Source organism: Tenrec ecaudatus, chromosome 4 (genome assembly GCF_050624435.1).
Source record: "Tenrec ecaudatus isolate mTenEca1 chromosome 4, mTenEca1.hap1, whole genome shotgun sequence".
In the NCBI taxonomy this organism is placed as follows: Eukaryota; Metazoa; Chordata; class Mammalia; order Afrosoricida; family Tenrecidae; genus Tenrec; species Tenrec ecaudatus.
In genome coordinates this window covers 35263767-35285110 of record NC_134533.1, presented here as the reverse complement: position 1 = coordinate 35285110, position 21344 = coordinate 35263767, and the positions used below count along the sequence as shown (strand labels likewise).

At 46.4% G+C, this 21344-nt stretch overlaps 1 protein-coding gene across 1 annotated transcript in view; it reads right to left on the bottom strand.

The window, feature by feature from the left end:
• Positions 1-21344, bottom strand: part of PAMR1 (peptidase domain containing associated with muscle regeneration 1) — a 94167-nt gene that overhangs the window by 54766 nt on the left and 18057 nt on the right. The window contains exons 2-3 of the mRNA XM_075548366.1: positions 17137-17313; positions 5751-5879 (exon numbers count right to left, since the gene is read on the bottom strand). Of these exons, the coding sequence (XP_075404481.1) occupies positions 5751-5879; positions 17137-17313 (306 nt within the window). The remainder of the gene's footprint in view (positions 1-5750; positions 5880-17136; positions 17314-21344) is intronic.

Below are 21344 nucleotides of genomic sequence, written 5' to 3'. Positions count from 1 at the left end.
GAGTAGAATTGCCCCTGTGGGTTTCTGAGACTACAAATCTTTATAGGGGGAGGTTATCTATCTGCTTCAGAGACACGGAGTCTTTTAACTGCTGACCTGTGGGAAACAGAAAGATTTCTCCCCAGTTGTCTCCCCCAAATATATCCCAAACTTAGCTGCTTGCTACACGTGGCAGATGACTATACACTTGGAGGTCAACAGAAGTTGGTCAGGGGTTATTCTCCCTAAGGGTTATCAGCCATCCAGAGCAAGCAGTCACCACTGTTTATCCCACAACAAGTAGGATCCACTCCCTTCTTATAAGGATAGTTGTTTCCTTGTAGGAGACCCCAGAGAGGTCAAGCCCACCCAAGGGTGACCAAGGTTAGGCAGCCATCATGAGTCTCAGGTCTGCCCATCTTGTCACATGTACACCTCTAGTCCCTTCCTTTCCTATGGGCGCACCCCTAGCTCATCCCCTTCCTGTCACGCTTATGCCTATCATTCATCCCCTTCCTATGATGTGTATGTCTATTGAACTGCCCCTTCCTGTGACATGTGATTACCTATAATCAGGTCCCCCCAAGGAGTTATAAGCCTTGGTGAGCAATAAATGTCTCTCCAGCTGACCCCAGGAGGACCACCAAGCGGGGCTGAGGTGAGCATACTACCATGAATTGCGTCAGACTCCATGACTTCAATCTCTCTTCTATCTCTCATGCTCTCTATGACTTTGCTTTAATCTTTTCTTATTATCACCATACAATTGGGCCTACCAGGCCCATGATGATTTGTTGGGGGCCATCTTCCCCCCCACCCCACCCCCACTGACCTGGAAGTCAGCAACCCCACTTGTTAGCCACCGCAGCACCAGGGCGTCTGCTGCTGTTTACTCTAGCCCTGTGAAAACCATGGCATTGCTCCCACATTGGGTCATCAGTAATATCCCAGCTCTGTAAACTGAGTAAAACTGCTCATAGAGTAAGGCTAGCCTGAGCCACTGACTCTAATAGGAAGCATGTGAACCAGACTTAAGGAGCTAACAGCAACTTGTACATTGGCCACTTTGGGATACAAACTCTTAAAGGAATACTCATCAGTCAGGAGCACTGCAGAAGGGAATATTAAATGGAGTGAGAGATTGGCTTTCCATCCCATTTTCAAGGAAACTCAGAGGAGAATCTTTCAAAGCAGCATAAGAAGTTCTTGGAAACCGAGTAAATCTCAAAAATCATCCTTCTCCTGGCACAAGCAGCAAGTTGGCAATCTGCCGTGAAGTGCAGAAACCAAATTCAACATTCAAGAAGTGCACTACAAAATTTCACATTTCAATTGCACTACAGAAACCAATGTTACTCAAAACTACTCCAGAACACAGAAAAGAAGACATATTCCCTAACTGACTCTATGAAGCCAGCATAACCGTGTCCTAAAGCCAGGCTATAGCACCATCAAAACATGGCTCACGAATACCCATCACGAGCATGCACGCAAACGTTCCAACAGAATTCTAGCCAACAGAATTGAACAGCATCTCAAATAGCGAGACAAAACACACCTCATGGTCAGGAGGGATTCATGTAAGGATGGTCGAACATAGAAAACCAAGCAATGTAATTCATCACCTAAGTAAAACAGAGAATCACATGACTTTCTCAAGGGATGCAGAAAAAAAAACATTTCGTATAATCCAATACCTTTCCTGGTAAAAACTTTCAGCAAAATAGGAACAGACGAGATGTGCTTCAACAGAAGCAAGAACATAAATGCAAAACAAACAGCCAACATTGTTCCCAACAGGGAAAGATTGAAAGCGTATCCTTAAGAATGGGAATGAGAAATGATGCCTTTGATCACAATTCTCACTCAACATATACTGGAAGTCCTAACCAGGTCAATACGAGCAATACGGGGAAATAAAGTTTCCAAATTGGAATAAAAGATGTAAAATACCCTTATTTGCAGATGCCATGATCCTGTGTAGGAAATGCCAGGCACGCTACAAGGAAGTTACTGAGACTGATTGAAGAATCCCTGAAAGTGGTTGGGTGAGAGATCAGCCAACGCACAATCATCAGTTGGGCTCCTCTAGATGTTTAAGGGGACTTTGAAAAGAAAATCAAGAAAATATTGTCATTTATGAAAACCCCTAAAAGGTTGAAATACCTACAGAAAAAGATCTACATAAATGGAAAAGCATTCCATGCGCATGGATTGTAAGACTTAACATGGTGAAAATATCAACACTACCAAATGACTATAACTATACTACAATTCCAGTCTACATCCCAATAGCATCCTTTAGTGAAATAGAGAAAATGAATTTTCAATTTTATATGAAAAGGAGAGGAGGCCCTAAATAGCCATATCATTTTGAAAAAAAAAAACCAAAATAAGAGGCCTCACACTTCCTGATTTCAAAACATGCTGTACAGCCACGGTAACAATAATAATAACAAAAAGCCTGGTACCGGTTCGATGACAGAACTGCAGACTAATGGTAAAGAATTCAGAGTCCAATTGATTTATGGTATTGATGAGGATTATTTAATGCACTACCAAAAGAATAAACAATCCATCTTGGAAGAAGTACAGCCAGAACACTCCTTAGGAGCAAGAAGGGTAAGACTTATCTCATGTAGTTGGACATGAGACCAAGAGGGACCAGTCCCGAGAGAAGGACATCAACTTTGTAAAGCAGTTCAGCGGAAAGGAAGAATGCCCTCAATAAGTCTGATGGGCACGGTGGTTGCAACAACGGGCGCCACCTCCAGGACCAAGCAGTGCTTTTCTCTGTTGTTCATAAAGTCACGATGCACCAGAACGGACTTGACAGCACCAAACAAAAACAACAGTGCGCAGCTGATCTTCACCAACGGGTCAGGTCCATTCCATGGGGAAGAAACCATCTCTCTAACAAATGGCCCTAGCAAAACTGGACGTCCTCATGCTGGAAAGAGCATCAGGATTCATAGTCAATGTCAAGTTCAATCTGAAACTGGACTAAGGACCTAACTGTTACAGCCAGAACTATAAAGCACCCAGAAAATAACACAGGACCCAAACCAGCTTAGGTAAGTGATTACTACATAAATATCGTTAATTATCAACTCAAAACAATTTTAGACAGAGGTAGATAAGATCACTTGTTTTGTTTTTGTTAGGTGCCACCAAGTCAGTTCCAACCCACAGAAATTCTCTGTCCAGTGGAACGAAATACTGCCTGGTCCTATGTCATTCTCACTTTTATACTTGAGTTTATTGTGTTAACTACTGTGTCAGTCTTTCTCATTAAGGATCTCTCTCTATCTCTCTTACCCTTTACGAAGCATGATGCCCTTTGCAGGGAAGTACCATGGACTACCAGAAGAACAAATCAGTTTTGGAAGAAGTACAGCCAGAATGCTCCTTAGAAGCAAGGATGGAGAGAGTTTGTCTCACATACTTTGGATATGTTACCAGGAGAGACCAATCCTTGGAAAAATCAGATGACTGGGAACTCCTAAAAATGTAATAAGTATGCGTATCAGAAGTCATTACTGTAAAAGTAAAAGCAGAATCCACAGACTGGAAAAATATTTGACAAAGACATATTAGATAAGGATCTAATCTCTGAAATGCATAGAAAACATCAACAACTCAACCACTAAAAGACAAACAATCCTAAAGGCAAATAAACCATTTTTTAACTGGGCAAAGGACACAAACAGTCCACCACCAACAAGATTCAAGTAGGTGACAAATACATGAAAAGATGTTCATGAAAGTCACTAGAGAAATGCCATCTCAGATACTATCTCCCTCTATAAAATTTGCAGTTATCAAAAAGCCAGAGAAACGTCAAATGCTAGCGAGGCTGTAGGGGGATTGGAATGCTTTCCTGTCGCTGGTGAGAGTGTAAAATGGTGCAAGCCCTACAGAAAACACTATGGTGCGACATCGAATATTAGAAATAACAATACCTTATAATCCAGCAAGCCCACTTCTAGTTCTGTATCCTAGAGACATATGAGCAATGACACAGACAAACATATGCTCACCTATGTAATTGCAGCATTACTCAATGGGTGAATTGATACATTAGGGTAAATACGCAATGGGATATTACACAGCTAAAATAAGGAGGTGTTGGAGAAACATTTGATAATGTGGTCACGATGCTGAATGAAATAAGCCCATTACCAAAAGACAAATATTATGCCACCTATTATTATAAAAGATAGACAGAGAGAAAGCACGGTTCTTCGACATTCATCGTAGATGGGAGGGAAAGAGAAGAGGATTGCGTTCTCAAGAGGAGACATGACGTTGGATCAAGATGTGAAAGTCAAGATCCAATAAGGGTGAAGTCAGCATGACGTGACCAATGTAAGCAGAGACACTAAGAAATGCCAGAGACGAGGAAAAGGAACCATTTCGGTAAGTGCCATAACATTCAATTCGGCAAGAGCAGTAAAAACAACCCAAAGTATATATGTGTGGCTCCATAGAGTAGATAGGGGTGTATGCATGGGTATAGAAAGGTATATGTGAGTAAGCCCCTATGCAGGTCCAGGTGTGTCCTGTCACGGAAATAATGGACCGGCTTATAAAATAAACAGCATCACCCAGGAATAACGAGCTCCCTAAAACAATGAACTGTAGGCAACCTGCAGTGGTTCTCAACCTTCCCAATGTCGGGACGCTTTAATATAGTTTCTCATGTGGTGATGACCCCCGACCATAAAATGATCTTCATTGCTACTTCATAACTGTAATTTTGCTACTGTGATGAATCGTCATGTGAGTCTCTGGCATGCAGGATGTAGTTTTGTTGTTACAGAGTGAACGTAACGAAAGCATACTGATTAATCACAAAACAATATGTAATTCTATATTGTGAAACATTTATTTCTAATGGCAAATAAAGGAATTTTTTTGTCTTGAAGCATGGTGTAGCATGGGTAATAGTTTTCATGCCAGGTATTCATAGGTGGGCGTATCTGCATGTAGCTGGACCTGCCTGGAGATGGATAGAGGAGCGGTGTCTCGGTTCCTAAGACCATCAGAAATGTGTGTTTTCCAATGGTCTTAGGTGACCCCTTTGAAAGGGTAGTTCGACCCCGAAAGGGGTCACGACCCACAGGTTGAGAACCGCTGTACTACAGGCAACAATAAACCAAAGGAAGCCAAGTCAGCATGTGCCCAAAAGCAAAGACAAAAAGGCAGGAGGGAAAGGGAAGCTAGATCATAGGAAACAGAACAAGCAGAAGAGACGTAATGAACATGCTGACACATGGAAACTGTAACCACAGGCCCAGAACAAGTTGCTAACGCAGGCCTTCATTTGCTGTGGGAACTTTGGCATAAAGCATGATGGTACTTAAGAAATAAGTCAAACGGTGAGACAACGTTGAAAAATTAATGAATAAAATACACTACAGTCTTGACGCCTGAGTCGCTGTGTGCTGCCCAAGGCTACCAGGCAACTGCTTCTGGAGGGAACAGAAAGCAAACTGTGTGTACAACTCCTTGCTTCACTCAAGGGAAAGGGGAGATTTAAGAACAGATAAAATCCACCTTGGGCCAACAAGTCCCAACAGAGGGCCACTACCCACGCCCAGCCTATGGAAAGACTCCTGCGTTATTTATCTCTCCCCTTGCCCAGAAAGGCCTCCGGCCACAAGCTTTCCAGAACTCAGATTCCAGGAAGATAAAACCCTGCTCTTTTGCAAGCGCAGCCTTCTAACTGGCCAAGACTCGGAGCAGGGCTTCTCCAGCCGTACACTTACGCATGCAGTCTCCCCCGTACCAGCCTGCCCGGCATTCAGCACAGTAGATCCCCTTCACATAGAAGTCATCGAGGGTGCCCCCCCAGGAGCCGTTGCGGCAAGTCTTGCAGTTTTCAAAGATGGTACAACCTGAAACATCAGCAAGAAACAGGGCGTTAGAAGACGCTTCCAGATTATGATTGGCTGCATTATAAAAAGCACCCCAAATTCCAGGAGGCCCTGAGGCCCATAAATGGATTGCAGTGGGTCACTAGGCCTCCCAAAGAGTCCTGTCACTGGGTGGCTCCAGTGTAGGGGTGACACTGCCTGAGGGTGAGAACAGAAGGGGTGTCTACAAATTGTTCGTTCAATCTGCCTCTCATACAACAGAGCGGGACCACCACAGTAGGAGGGAAACTGTGGGCGGGGCTTGGCTCTCATTTAACAGGAGGATGAGCCAGGGCTGAGAACTAGGGCTCCAGCCACATAGGGTTCTGCAGCTCCAGGACCACTCATCTGGGGAATCCATGATTCCAACACTCCATTGGTTCTGTGATTTTTTTTAATCCCAGGATTCTATTATAATGGAATAGGAAGTATGTTTTACTTGGTGTCAGCGTCTTCAGTTCTATTGCTGGGGTTATTTGATGCACTGACTGAGAAAAATCGCAGTGGACAGACCTCATCGGCTCTGGGTTCTTCCATAGGGTACTCCACTATATTTTCAGCTATTAATATACTAACTTGTTAATTTATCATCCTAGTTTTAAATATGAGAATAAGTCAGCCCCACACATTACAGGATAAGATAACAAAAGAAATAAATGTTTAAAAAAGAATTGGGTATTAAGGACGTCCATGGGAAGCTATATCTGGACCCACGGCGGCTAGCTGCTTCCCACTGAGCTGCCGAACCTAAGGGCAGTTGTTCCAACCCACCAGCAACTCTACAGCCTTTGAAAGATTTAAAGGCTTGGAAGCTCAAAGGGGCAGTTCTCTGCCCTACGGGGTCACCATGAGTTAGAATCGATTAGATGGCAGCAAGTTTTTTTTTTGGTGTGGGAGGCTGTGCAGTATGCAGAGACTACAAGCTGGAAACTGTCAAGTCAGAACACAGTTTGAGAAGGGTGTAAAATAAAAAAGGAAATGGAAAAAGCACATATATAGAAGGTGTGAGAGCCACTTAGAGTACTGAAAATTTAGGATTTCATAGCAACTTCCATTAATGTTTTGAAATTTTTCTTCTTCAAATTATGCAGTAAATACTTGAAAACACATTTTAATATATAGACTTATCTGTGGATAATTCATGTGAAATATTTCAGAGGTGAGGTTGACTCCAAGGTTCTTTATAAGAAAAACTCTAATTAAAAAAAAGTTTCTGTGCACAGCTACAGAAGTTGTGCCATCTTACAACAAGGCTGGAACATTTTAGTTTTAGTTAAGGAGCTTGAATGCTTGACAGATAGATCCATTTTGGGTTTCAGAAAATTTGGCTCTCTATTCTACCCGACTTATTACCCACCAGTCGATTATGACTCGGGGTGACCCTGTAGGACAGACTTGAAATTCTCCTGGGTTTCTGAGGCGGTAAATCTTCATGGCACAGAAAGTCTCATCGTTCTCTTGCAGAGCAGCTGGTGGGCTCGAATAGCTGAACTTGTGGTCAGCCGTCAAACACATCACCCACTACACCGTCACGGCTCTTTATTTATTGTGCAGGACCTGGCGCCTTTTGAGATAACAAATTGGAACGCCCTGCTATTCACTTCCAAAGAAAGCCAAGTGATACTGGGAGAAAATTCCAAGTTCATGTAACTTGCACTGTTCAGATATATCTTGGATCAAAGGACGCCGTGTGAAGTAGAACTTGACCTAAATATTTAGTACAACACAAACTACTTTAAATAAAGCCAACATGCACTTCCTTTATTCATGCTAGATTAAATTGGTCTGCTTTTTCATGGCAAGTAGAGCGAAGGATGGTATATGGCATATGCTCTGTGTGTCAAAAACTAGAGCTGATAGGGCAAAGCTTGTGCTATTTTGCAATCAGCGGGCCAAATATACCCAGAAATAAGTCTACCATTTGAGGCACCAAGACGTGTGTTGGTCCTAAAGCAGACCCATTGATCTTCTGCTTGAATGGTCACAAGATGAGATGACAGAGCTGATGCTTCTATTGACTCCATCACTTTGAGTCTGAGATTGAAGATTTCCAGCAATTCACAATATTATTCAGCTATTCATTCTTTTTATGGCATAAATATGTTTAAAAGAGTTGTGCATTTATCCTCACCATCCATTTTAGAGCATTTTCCAATTGTTGTATCTGTTAGTATTAGCTCCCCATTGCACTCGAACCTCCCCTGCCATAACACTGAGAACGCATTCTCACTTGTCTGTTTGAAACCAACTCACATGTCACAGCAGGATCTCAGTCCCTGTCAGTTCAACTTTCCTCTTTTAACAGCACTTAGTTCTGAAGAGTAAGGAATACAGCAAGTTCTTAAGGCTGTGACCCTTCTTTCTCTCTCCCTTTAAAAATTTGAAACATATTTGTTTATTTTTATTTATAACTCAAAGAAACTACTAATCTTGATTACATATATGTATATATCCTGAGTTTTGCACAAAGAAAATCATACCCAAAAAAAGATTCCAACAACAACAAAATAAAACATTTTTTTAAAAACCTCAATCCAAAAGGCAGCAGAAAAATAATAAGTAGCACAAGCTAAAAAATGGGTAAGAAATGGAAACAAATGGAAAGAAGTTAAATTTTAACCTAACTTAAACAAGTGGCCATCTAGCTGAGAAGCAACAAAGCCTACATGGAAGAAGCACACCACCCTGTGTGATCACGAGGTGCCGAAGGGATCAGGTATCAGGTATCAAAGAACAAAAATCATATCGTTGTGTGCTCACCTCCCCTATACGATCGCTGAAGACAAATGGGGCATAAGCAAATGTGGTGAAGAAAGCTGATGGTGCCTGGGTATCAAAAGATAAAGCCTCTGGGGTTTTAAAGGCTTGATGGCAAACAAGTGGCCATCTAGCTCAGAAGCAACAAAACCCACATGGAAGAAGCACACCAGCCTGTGTGATCATGAGGTGTTGAAGGAATGGCGTATCAGGCACCAAAGAACAAAAAAATCACATCATTGTGAATGAATGGCAGTGCAGAGTAGGGACCCAAAGCCCAACTGTAGGCAACTGGACATCCACTTACGGAAGGGTCGTAGGGAGGAGAAAAGACAGTCAGGGTGCAGTGTAGCAATGATAAAACATACAACTTTCCTCTAGTTCCTAAATGCTTCTACTCCCTCCCACCCCACTCCCACTATCATGATCCCAATTCTACCTTACAAATCTGGCTAGACCAGAGGATGTACACTGGTACACATAGGAACTGGAAACACAGGGAATCCAGGGTGGATGATCCCTTCAGGACCCATGGTGAGAGTGGCGATATCGGAAGGGTGGAGGGAGGGGAGGGTGGAAAGGGGGAACGGATTACAAGGATATTACATATAACCTCCTCCCTGGGGGGTGGACAACAGAAAAGTGGGTGAATGTAGATGTCAGATAGCATAAGATATGACAAAATAATAATTCATAAAATATCAAGGATTCATAAGGGAGGAGGGAGTGAGGAAGGAGGGGGGAAATGAGGAGCTGATGCCAAGGGCTTACGTGGAGAGCAAATGTTCTAAGAATGAGGAGGGCAATGAATGTACAAATGTGCTTTATATGAGTGATGTATGTATGGATTGTGATGATTTGCATGAGCCCCCAATAAAATGATTAAAACAAACAACAACAATGCTAGAATTTCTCGGCTTTGTTTCCATGGCTCTCATATGTCATCCTTTCCTCTGTGCAGAGATCCATAATTCCCACATCCCCAAGGCCCCCTCGAGGATGGCAGGTTGAAGCTCATGACTGTGGGGACGTGATGGCTCATGGCTCCTACAGGGAAGAAAGGAGGGGCTTAGAGCTAGGCTGACAACACTGACAGGCATGCTCAATGGATGCCAGATTTGATTTCTAGAGCAGCAAGGAACTGTCAAGTGAGCTAGCGAGTGGATGGATGAATATTATATACAACTTACCGTCCTCGCCCACAAATGAATATGAGTTTGGCGTAGGGAGGATTATCACTAACAAGCCTTTGGGGGTAGCCGTCTATGGGGCTATGTGCTGTTGGGCCAAGTGGACAGATCACCTCTACGACATACAGACAGGAAGTCAGCGTGGGACTGTGGAAGGAACCCAAGTACGGGGTCCAGGACCAAGTTCTAGTTCACTCACTCTGTGCCAGGAAAACAAAAAAATGTCTTTCTTTTTTGGGGGTGTGTGTGTTGTGTTTCAGCAGAAATGTACTACTTCTTAATAAAAATGGCCCTGTGTTTAGCTTTAACAACAAAATCATTTTCCCCAAGCCTGGCTGACAAGTATTAATTAATGTGCGTATGAGGCTAAGGCGCTGGACTGCTCCTCTTTTTGACCCTGTAGAGCGCTCCCTGCAGCTGTCATCATTGCCCAATTACAATGACGCTTAAATCACCTGGCTCTGCCTGCACACCCTACAAGCAGGTGTGCCTGTTTTCCTTCTCGCTGGTGTTCTGCGAGTCTCTGATTTTGTTAGGGTCTCTAGTGCTTTAGTCAGCATCGTGACATGAGCATTTGTGAACTTCATGCAGCAATGGCATGGGGGCAGCATCGGATTTCCTCCGGCTTCATAAAGAGGAGAGAGGAGAATCACCGTGAGCATCGGCTAGAGGCCGATGCCTACAAAGAGGAGGTCGGAGTGTCTCGACCTTCCAGCTTTTCCAAATTCTTACTGACACTAATTTCACAGCATTCTGCTTCTCTGCTGAGTTAAATAATTCATCAGAGTGGTCACCGAGACCGCATGGACAATATTCACAGTCACTGAGTTTACGAGGGTATTAAAAGCTTACAATTTGGGTTCAGGAACGCTCAGGTTACAGTTCTTTGATCAGGATGGCATCTTCTCAGCAGTGCCTCCAGCCATGCCTGTGCCTTAACCTCTCTTGGTCAGACGCTTCTTTACAAAGCTTTTGAGCTGTGCTGGTAAATGCCCTAAGGCACTCCTTTCTGCTGAGGGGGCGGGGAGACACTCGGCTCTACCTCTTTTATTAGCCATTCTAGCTTCCCTCTGCTCCCTTCCTTCCCCCCTTAAGTACTACAAGGCAATCTACTCCACCAGCACCCCTCCTGCCCTAAGGCACCAGCTTTCCTGCTCTGTGGGCCAGGACGCCCACTGCTCCACCTCATGCCAGCCTGCTCCCTCTGCTGCTCCTCGGGCATTCCTTCCTGCCATCTCTCATCTCTGGTGCTAAGCTCTGCCTCCAAATTAGGGGAGTTCAGCACAGGACGTTCCGATCCAAAGGATGCTCTCCACTTCGGGCTCTTCTTTCTCGATGGCAGGGGGATTTTCCTTCCTACCTCTGGGATGGCTCATCTTAGGCTTAGTGGAATGCTAAATCTGAGCAAGCCCCTTGGTAGGGTTCCAGACACCTCATTTTCAAGGTCCCACCTCGCAAGGGGGCTACCTTATTTACATTGTTAGCAAGCTATCTAGTTACCCTGATGGGCCACAAGCACCTCCTAATTGCACAGTCCTGCAAAGACCAAGCTAGAGAGTCTGTATCAAGTAGCTCCTTGTTCTTCTCTTTGTCCATCATTATCTTGTGGAGATTGAAGTAGGGCTTAAAGAAAATGAAAGCCAAAATAGGCTTCCACTAATAATGCAATTCAATGTAGGAAGATTTTATACAGCAATTTATTGTTAGTATTCATATCATTTCAGCATCCACAACCATATTTATGACACAGTATTCCATGATGAAAATTGACAGCCTGCATGCCCAAGGTTGCTGTGTGGTTTGATAAGGATGGAGACCCACAGTGGTGTGGGACAGTGAGAGGCACCAACCCTAGTCTCCCCAATGCTTCTAAAAGTCATCCTCCCCACTTGGCAATTTGCCGTCTTGGTGGTACTGTGTGTTAGGTGTCCGGTTGCTTACTGCAAGGTCAGCAGTTCAAACCTAGCAGTGTCTCTGCAGAAGAAAGATGGGGTATCTGTTTCTGAAAAGATTAACAAGTCCCAGAAACCCTACAGAGGGTCAGTGAGTCAGAATAGACTTGATAGCAGAGGGTTGGGTTTGGTGTTCCTATGACAGGAGTTAATTTAGGAACTGCACTCAAAGGCCTTGCCAATTTTCCCTCTCAGCACAAACACCATCAAGACCCCTCGGTACAAGCCACAGAACCACCCCAGGCATCCAGGTGAATAAGGCTATGTTAAAATGACACTAGATTGCTTACAGGGTTGGGAGAGGGACCAAAAGTTCAGCGCTACACAACCGAGAATGCACAAAAACCATGTGGCAAAATTGGGCCAGGGAGGGGTCCCTGCTGTGTTGACCATGCACCAGATGCTTCTAGACATTACGTCCACATTCCTTGCACCTGCCCTTCCACAGCTTGATGCTGACGTAAACATGGCTACCACCCAAGAAGCTTGCCCTCTATTGGGAGAGACCTGTAAATGAAAACTCTCCTGAGATGTCCTTTCTCATCTGGGAGTTTGACAAAATCCAAACGTGTTGACGTGAATCCTGTTGCAAGGCTTGGAGGACATAGTGTTGGTGTGAATGGAAAACACACAGAGCAGAGTGTGCACCGGTGAGCAAAGTCACAGGAGAACTGCCCCTCAGGGTCTCCGAGCCTACAGATCTTCCTAGGAGCAGAGAGCCCTGGTTTTCTCCTGCAGAGCAGCTCGTGGGTTTGAATGTGTGACTTTGCAGTTAAGGTCCCAGTGCATTGCGTCACCAGGGCTCCCTAGTATTCACTGTAGTACTGCTTAGAATAGCCACATCTCTCAAATATGCACATGACAAAGTTATATGCAACCGTGACAAGTGCTGGAGAAAATGGCTATCTATTGATATGGAACGACCGATCTCCTGCACAGGTTGCTCAGGGAAAGCACCAAGCTGTCTGCAAGTGTTCATGGGATGCTGTCTTTTGTGCAAGAAGGGCAACAATCTAGGAAATACACGTAACAGAACACTGACCCCATAAACCCATGTGGTAAATAAGTATGTGGCACAACATCACACGATCTAAAACGTCATGTTTTGATTGTACAGATCCAGGGGATCTATGCTGAGGTCAGATATCATCACAGAGGAACCACACCATCAGTCCGTGGTCTTGTGGTCAGTGCTAATTGTGCTACTGTTACTTTGCAGAATTCTACCGTGATACAATATACCATTACGGAATAAAGCAAAGAAGTGATTAGGTTATTATGGGGGCACAGGTTTTTCAGCGTGAGATAAATGAGACACACATACCACCTCAAAGAACCATGCAGTCTTGTAAGGGTGTGTTTGGATTGGACTATCCGCATACACTTCGGGCTTTGTCATTGTCTAAAAATACATCGATCATGGTCACACACACTAAAAAACAACCAAACAAAACAACGAGCAGTAATGGCAGTCCAATCACCAGGAGCTGGTCTAAAGCTCAGACTGAGGTTCCAAACCAAGATTCCTGGGAGAAACGGCTGATTGCGCATCTGGAGCAGGGGTGTAGAAAAAGGCCGACAGTGTTGTGACTGGAGAGAGATCTCACTCACACCTGAGATGACACCGCTGCTGGAGGAGTGCTCACTCTCACCCACTGCCATTGAGTTTATTCGGACTCACTGTGACGCTGTAGGGTAGGGTCGAACTGCTCCTGTGGGTTTCTGGGACTGTATCTCTTTACAGGAGTAGAAAGCCTCATCTTTCTCCAGCAGAGGGGCTGGTGGTTTCAAACTGCTGACCTGCGGTTAGCAGCCCAGTGTGTAACCCAATGTACCACTAGAGCTCTGGGTAAGAAATTAAGGAAAAGCAAATAGAAGAGTGTGATTATGCCACAATGACAATTGAGGCTAAGATGAAGGGTGTCCCGTTGTTCTAATATGGGGCAATGTGTGTTAAAACCAACAACGACTGTAATGAATGAAAGCGCATAAAGCCATGTGCTCACACAGATGCGCACACGCAAATTCCACAGATCGCCATGGCGACTGCCTCAGGGCATCAACTCACTATCCTGAAATTTAAAAAAAAATTTTTTTCCTAATGTTTCATCCTGAATTTCTTAACTGAACAGTTGATGGGGGTCAGTGCTTTACTCCTTAAGGCCCCCTGACTAAGGCTTTCATCCCTCAGGGGGACCACAAATGGTGTGTGCCTCCACACTAGGCAATAGGATGCACACTACTACCAACAGAGTTGTCCTGCCTGTCAAAAGTGCCTAGCAGGAAACCCAAGCCCCACACTGTGGGGGGAGGTCAGATGCTCACAGGCATCGTCACTGCCAGACTGCTGTCTCCCCACACCACAGGGGTGGGGCCTGCGACCATTAGCTTGATTGCTGTAGGTGGAGTTTGCACCCCCCCCCCATAATGGTCTCTATCAGTTGAGCCAGGGAACAGGTCAAACAGGTTCTATGACATCCAAAGTTAAGCTGCCAACCCAAATCTAGGATCCGCCCATCTTGTCATATGTATACCCCCAATCCCTCCTCTTCCTATTGCGTGTATTTCCCTAGACCACCCTCTCATTACTGTATTACCTATAGCACAACCTCTTCCTGTGACAATGTCCTCACCTGTAATTAGGGGGCTTGCATGTCCCCAGAGAAGATAAAAGCCTGGGCTAGCACTAAAGATTCTCTCTCACCCTCCACGTGGACCACCAAGCGGGCCTGAGGTGAGCATGAATCGTGTCTGCCATGAATCATGTCTGACTCCATTTATTTCAATACTTCTCTTCTATCTCTCATGCTCTCTATAACTTTACTATGATATTTACTTATTATCACTGTACAATTGCGCCTACTAGACCTGTAATGATGTGTTAGGGGCTGGCTTCCCCTGACACCACACTAGTACCACCAGCAAGCGGCCAGCTCTTGAGTGTACTGCAAGTCATTGGAAGACTTCCATACCCCAGCCAAGGGTCTCTGGTCAACAGCCCCTGCCTTAGCAATCAGTGTTTCCTGGGAAAGTCTGGGAGAAGGACTCAACTGTCTCCCTGACAACACCATCCACCCATCAGGGAATGTGGGCAGCAGGTTTCCTTCCACAGATTAACCGTGTAAAGGTTGTCCCGAGGACACGCAAGCTCCAAGCTCAGCTTCGCTTTCAGAGGGCATGAGGTATCCCTTGTACACTTGAACCCCATTTGTTTCACTTTCAAGAGCTTCCCCGGAAAGAAAGGAGGTTTCTGTGTTTTGAAAACAGGGGAGAATACTGATGTGGGAAATGTTCCCAAAGTAGCCCTTTGGCATCCTTTGAGACAAAGAAAGACTCACTTGTCTTTCTTTTGACCTGTCCCAGGAGGGAAGAGGTCAGATGTGTAAGGTAGAAAGTGTGAAAGCGTCACAAAGTTTAGTATATCGTTAATCACATTGGAAGCATCTTCTTTAGTACGAGGTCGACAGCCCACATTGGCTACCACCAAACAGCCACTACAGGGAGGTCATCAAATCTGCAGTTGTTAAAAAGAGTAACCTGGTGAGGTGCCATGAGAGCAGGTTTATTGTGCCAGCCTGGCCAATAGGAACATGTGGGATTAATCAGGTTGCAGTTTGATTGAAAGGCAAAGAGATAAATGGCTCTGCAAGGTGCTAACACCCCCCACTCCTCCCCGGTCTCTTTTGCTCTCTGGTGATCGGAGTGTGCTGGGGCCTTCATGCTGCTGCTGTAGCTAAGTTCTCTGCCTCATTCTGTGAGCTACACCACCTGTGGGCCAGGCCAGCTTGTGGATCGTGTTGCTAGAACTGGAGGCTCCTTCAAGATCTACTTCACCACCTGACGGTGCGTACATCACTTGGGCTTAAGGCAGGTGGCTTCTGTCACCTTACATTGCTGTGTTTAACATCCCATCCAGGGCTGCACTGCTAAGCACCCGAGCTACTGACTGTTGGTGACCCACCCTGCTGCCTGCTGCCCGTGGGCAGACTGCTTGCCTTGCCCCCAGGAGGACTCTGCTGTCTACTTCCTTGGCCGTGGACCTGACAGCCCATGGGAGTTGAAGGACTTCCAGAATGCTAACTGTTCCACAGAGGTGAGTTGACTTGAACCCTCTGGGCAGACTAATTAGCTATAATATTCCTTCTTGTTGTATAAACCTCTCTCTCGCTATATATATATATATATAAAATCATAAGTGTCCTAGTCTCATTTCTCTAGAGAACATGCCTTACACAGGTGGGGTAGATGGGGCTCAGACTGGTGTGCAGACAAAGGAGTGAGCAAGGCAACCTGAGGAGGTCTCATCTCATCCAAAGACATCCTCCTCACATGACAGAGACCACCTCCCCAATGTCCAATCCAGAAACCAGAGAATTGTCCTTGCCTCCTCTTCGCACCCCTCTCCTTCTACATCTATCCAAATCCCACCACAGCACCATGTGTTGGCCATTCTGCTCCCTTGAGTAACTTCTAAGTCCCTCCTCTGTCTTCATTAAGGTCCCCACCATTCCTCTCCTGTCTCTAGTCATAACTTCTCAACACTGCCGATAAGGAGGGGAAAAACTTCAATTTCATTGACATATCTCCAGAATACAGTCCAATCTTCAGAGCACAGCTTATAAAACCCTTTAGCATCCGGCCACTGTTGCCTTTTTCAGATGTGTCTCTCTGAATCCATTTACACACTAACACACGCACACATGCACACATCATATCATCAGACAAACTGAGTTATTTGCATCTCCTCAACATCATGCTTTCTCTTGCCACAGTGCCTTGGCACATGCTCTCCCTTCTGGCTGTCCTTTCTTCTGGGTCTCCTCCACCTCTTTCAGTCTGCTGCCACACACATGACCTCCTCTCATCAGTCTCCCCGGTCTTTGCCTCCACTTCCCTCCAACAGCAGTGGCGCTCCCATCACCCCTTATACATCTTCTATCCAGTTCTTGCTGTACTGCAGCTATGTCATTGCCTCTTCATCTCCCCTACCACTCTGTAAGTGCTAGGAGTGCTGGGAATCTGCCCTTTTCAGTCACTGTATTCACAGGGACTGACACGGTACACCACAGCTCGTCCATGTTTGTTAAACCCATGATTGGCTACGTCCCCAGCTTTATATATCTAACACTGAGAAGCTGCCCGGAATTCCTTTGCACGTCGTTAGAACGAGCTACAAGGTGTCACCTTTAATAACCATGGTACCACAATCCCCTGGTGGTTGCCTGCCTACAGACACCAAGCCTTTAACCACCTATGAGTCAGAGTCGACTTGATGGCAATGAGTTTGGTTTGTTGGCTTTTTAAGCCACCTGTGCTCAGCCAGTGTTCCCTGACTCTCACCTGGGTGGATGAGGCAGGAGTCACACTCGTTGTCCTCGTTCCGGCAGCAGGGGATGGTGTAGCCCACGACCTCCTTCCTCCCAGGGCAGACACACTCGATCTGATCGTATTCACAGCACTCCCGGCACATGATGTTCCACTCGGCGCCGGGGCAAGCTTCATTGATGACCGTGTACTCTGCAAGGGAAGAGAAAGCCAGCCGTTGAGGCTCTCGGGCCTGGCAGAAGCAGTAACAATGGGTACCGTCCTGCTACAAAGCCATCTGGTGTCCCTGAAGATGTGTTGCTCCATCTGAATGCTGGAAAAAATCCCCATGACGCCTTCCTGGACCAGGTAGCCCAAGTGGGGTGGGCCTACCTCCCAAGGGCGCTCAAAACCATCATTTCCATTACCCATGGAATAGGTCAGAAGGGCTACTCAATTTCATTATCTCAATCGTTGCTTTTAAAAAGGGAAAGAAGTCATCCTTTACTAATATAGAATCTAAGTGGGTTGACCAATAGAGTCATTATAGAATGTATAAATAAGAAAGCGTCTCTCAGGGGTCTGACCTGGGTTGAGTGATGTGCACCCCTGTCCCCCAAAATCCATATCCACCTGGAGCTTCAGAATGTATTCTTCGGAAAGAGGTCCCTGCAGATCGAATTCGTTCCTAGGGTTACACTAGTTTCGGCAGCTCCCAAATGCAATGATGTCCTCACCAGACAGAGAGACGGAGAGACCGAGGGAGAACACAACATAGCGGGGAGAGAGCTGGGGTGCGGTAGTTACAAACCAAGCGACCCCACGGATTGACAGCAACCACCAGTAGCTAGTAACGGACAAGGCACAATTCTTCTCTGGAAGCTCCAGCAGGAGCCTGCCCTTGCAACTGGGACTCTGAGGCTCCAGAACCGGGAGAAGCAGGCGAGGCACTTGGTTACACCGCCAGCGGCACCAAGGCAGAACCCACGCTCCTGTCTGTTTGTCAAGGCGCCCCTGCCACGGCTTCCCGCCAGAGGTTGTGCAGCGCATGAGTCAATGGGGGAGCGTTGGACTCAGGGCCGTGCATTACAAGCTAGGCATGGGGGTCAGGCGTAAAGTGGGGAGACCACTGTCCACCCGAGGCCATTCAAGTGTGAGGCGAATTGCCAAGTGGAACCACTATCATTTCCTCCAAACTTGGCGCCTCCATTTCCAAGCATGCCGTTCGCATGGTATCTTCAAAGCTAAAACCCAGAGAAAAGACAAAAAGCACCTTAATTAGTATGTCTGGGAGAACGTCGGTGTTTTACCAGGGTGAACTCATTAGCCGACCTTCACTCAGTGCCCAGACACGACGGAGAGTTCTTTCCCATGAGAAAAAACACTAAGGTACCCCTTTCCGAGTTGTTGCTTTGCTTTTTTCCCTTTTATCTTTTAAAATATACTTTAATAAATCAGAACGGACTTCGTGGGAGTGGGGGTGGTCTGGTTTTGTTTTAAATCCATGGAAATGAAAGGTCTGTGAGGCACAATCTCTCAGAGGCCTCCGACTGAGGCTCCCCAGGAGTCAAGGCTAGCAAAGGGCCCCTGGCCGTGAGCGGGTCCTCTTTGTTCTCGCTGGCCACTGCTAGAACAAACTCACAAGGTGACCACTGAGGGAGTCCAGGGCAGGTGTTTGAGACGGAACAGGAACTGGGGATCTCAAGAAAGCCTTTCCTAGAAACCAGGAAGGGATCTCCAACAGCTTTGGAGGCCCACTATACCCTCCCCTAGCTTTTAGGGTCACTTCTAAGGTTTTGGATTTCACAGCTTGATATTTTCCTCCCCACATTTGAAGGTCTGTCATCTGGTTCACCAGTGTCCCTCAAGTTGATTCCAGTGCCCCGGGTAGAACCGTGCTCCAGGGAGTTCTCAAGAAAGAAACACGTTTACGGAGTTTTCAAAGGTTGATTCTCCCACAGCCGAGCACCAGGGCTCCCCGCCAAGGCACCCCTGGGTTTGTTCAACCTTTCACCCTTGCAGCTGGCAGCCAAGCCTGTTAACCATGGGCACCATCTGGGGATCGCTGTCAATGTGCCTATTGGAGCCATGTACAAAACCAATCACGCTCTCCACCTGAGAACATTCTAGGGTTACTAGAAGGAACCGTTTTCACATTAAGGGACAGTTCCTTAAACGGAATAGATTTGGTTTTATAAAGCCTATATTTTTCTTACCCCTCCCCCTAAACATTGCTGGGCAAGTAAAGATCCTGGGGTGGGCATTGGGGCGCTGTAATCAATGACCTTATCTGCCCCCACCCCCCTTTGCTTAGCTTCCCTGCTGCCAGGTAGGAAGGGCCAGGCAAGCCTCTGGTGGGCCATCCTTCTTTATCTATTCGGACACCAGCCATTCCTCCCCCGTCACTCTACATCCAGGTCGGGTTCGGGAATGTGTTGCTCACAGACACAAGTCACCATTAAGAGGGCTCATGAGGGAAGTCAACAGAGGACCACAAGTCAGGATCCACAAACAGTATGGATACGGTCCTTGGGGCCCTCAGCCAGCAGCCTAGTACTCTCAGGCTCTTGGCCATATGGTAGCTGTCTCCCTCTAGTCTTCAGTCTCCCCACTGCTACATGGTCCCTTGGCCTTTTCCTCAAGGGGCCAGGAAGCCAGTCTGTCACTCTGTCCCCCAGTTCTGTGGGGTCATGCCAGATGAGAAGAAGGCACCCCACAGTCTTGATACTGCTCCTCCGAGTCTTCTTGTCACAGCCTCTGAGGTGTCTGGTCTCCATCACTTCCGACTGGGGTTTTGAACTTCCCTTTCCTTCTGCTTCAGAGATGGCTCATCCTTATGGCCAGAGGAGAGGAAACATGACCAATCCCCTCTTCCTAGTGTCCCACAGGCCCTGCGTGAACAGCCCCACCCAATCCGATGAGGATGGATCATCTGGTTTGGGTAGAAGAGCCTGTGACCCCTCAGACCCAAACACAAGGGCTGCCTTAGCTGCGCGTCCCAGCATTTCTGGTGTTGCCTGGAAGAGGCCCGGTTTCTGTTTCCATTTACCAGCTTTGTTTTTCCCTCATGCACAACAACCACAAGTAGCAGGAACCACATTCCACTTCCTCACAGCTCCTAGGACATGACCTAGCCCACAAGAACCGCTGATTGAGACTTGTTGAATTCATCCAGCCTTCCCTCCCTAGGCCCGTTCCTCCCTGGTTGAAGTGTCTGTGACTCGTGGCCAGGTTGCCTGCCTTGGGTCTGTATGCTCGGGTGCATCCCTGCCTCACCCAGACCCACGTTCTTGTTCATGGACTGGGAACAGCAGATATGTCTGTGAGGTGTGGTCCCCGTATTTCCTCCCCGTTCCTCAACTCACCCAAAGCCAAGTGCTCTGTCCTTGAAGCCTTTCTAAGAATTTATAAAGGCAGGGGGAGGTACTGACATAAAACACTGCACTTAATCAGAGAATGAATATGAGGGCCTCAGAACTTTTGGCTGGTTGAGGGCTGGGGGGCGGGGAGGCGGGGGGAGTTCTAGCAAGCTGTGGTTTTCGGTCCCGTTGAGTTGGGTTTGGCTCAGAGGGAGTCCACAGGACAGAGGGCTACCTCATCAGCATGATCTCGACAGAAGCAGACTTCCAGTTCTTTCCTGGAATAGCTGACAGATTCAACCCCTGGTTTTAGACAGCAGATGAGCTGACCTCGTCACTATTCTGCCACCAGGGCTCCTTACCCAGAAATTCACTCCCTAAGACATTTTCTTTGGCCTTTCTCTGCACATCAATAAGCAAGCCCACCTCTGCTCTCCTTAGCATATTAAATTAGCTTCCGAGGTAGGTACAGAGGTGTGTTCACTGTATCAGAGACAAGAGCTTACCATCCTCTGTGCTGAAGAACGTGATCCAAAGAAGTCAATTTACATTCTGTCTGGCAAGCCAGACCACACGCTCGGTGCATAATGGCAGGTTAATCATCGTCCAAAGATATCCATATCTTAATCCCCAGAAAGGTGCTACTTTACAGGGCAAAATGGACTTTACAGGTGAGACTGATTTAAGGCTCCTGCAATGGAAGGATGACCCTGGATTATTTCGGTGGGCCCAACGTAATCGCAAAGGTCCACCTCAGAGGGAGGCAGAGGGTCAGATATAGACGGGCAGATGTGACAATGGAAGCAGAAGTTGGTATGATACATTGCAATCATGGAGGAAGGGACCACACGTCCAGGAATGCAGAAGTCTCTAGACTCAACGATG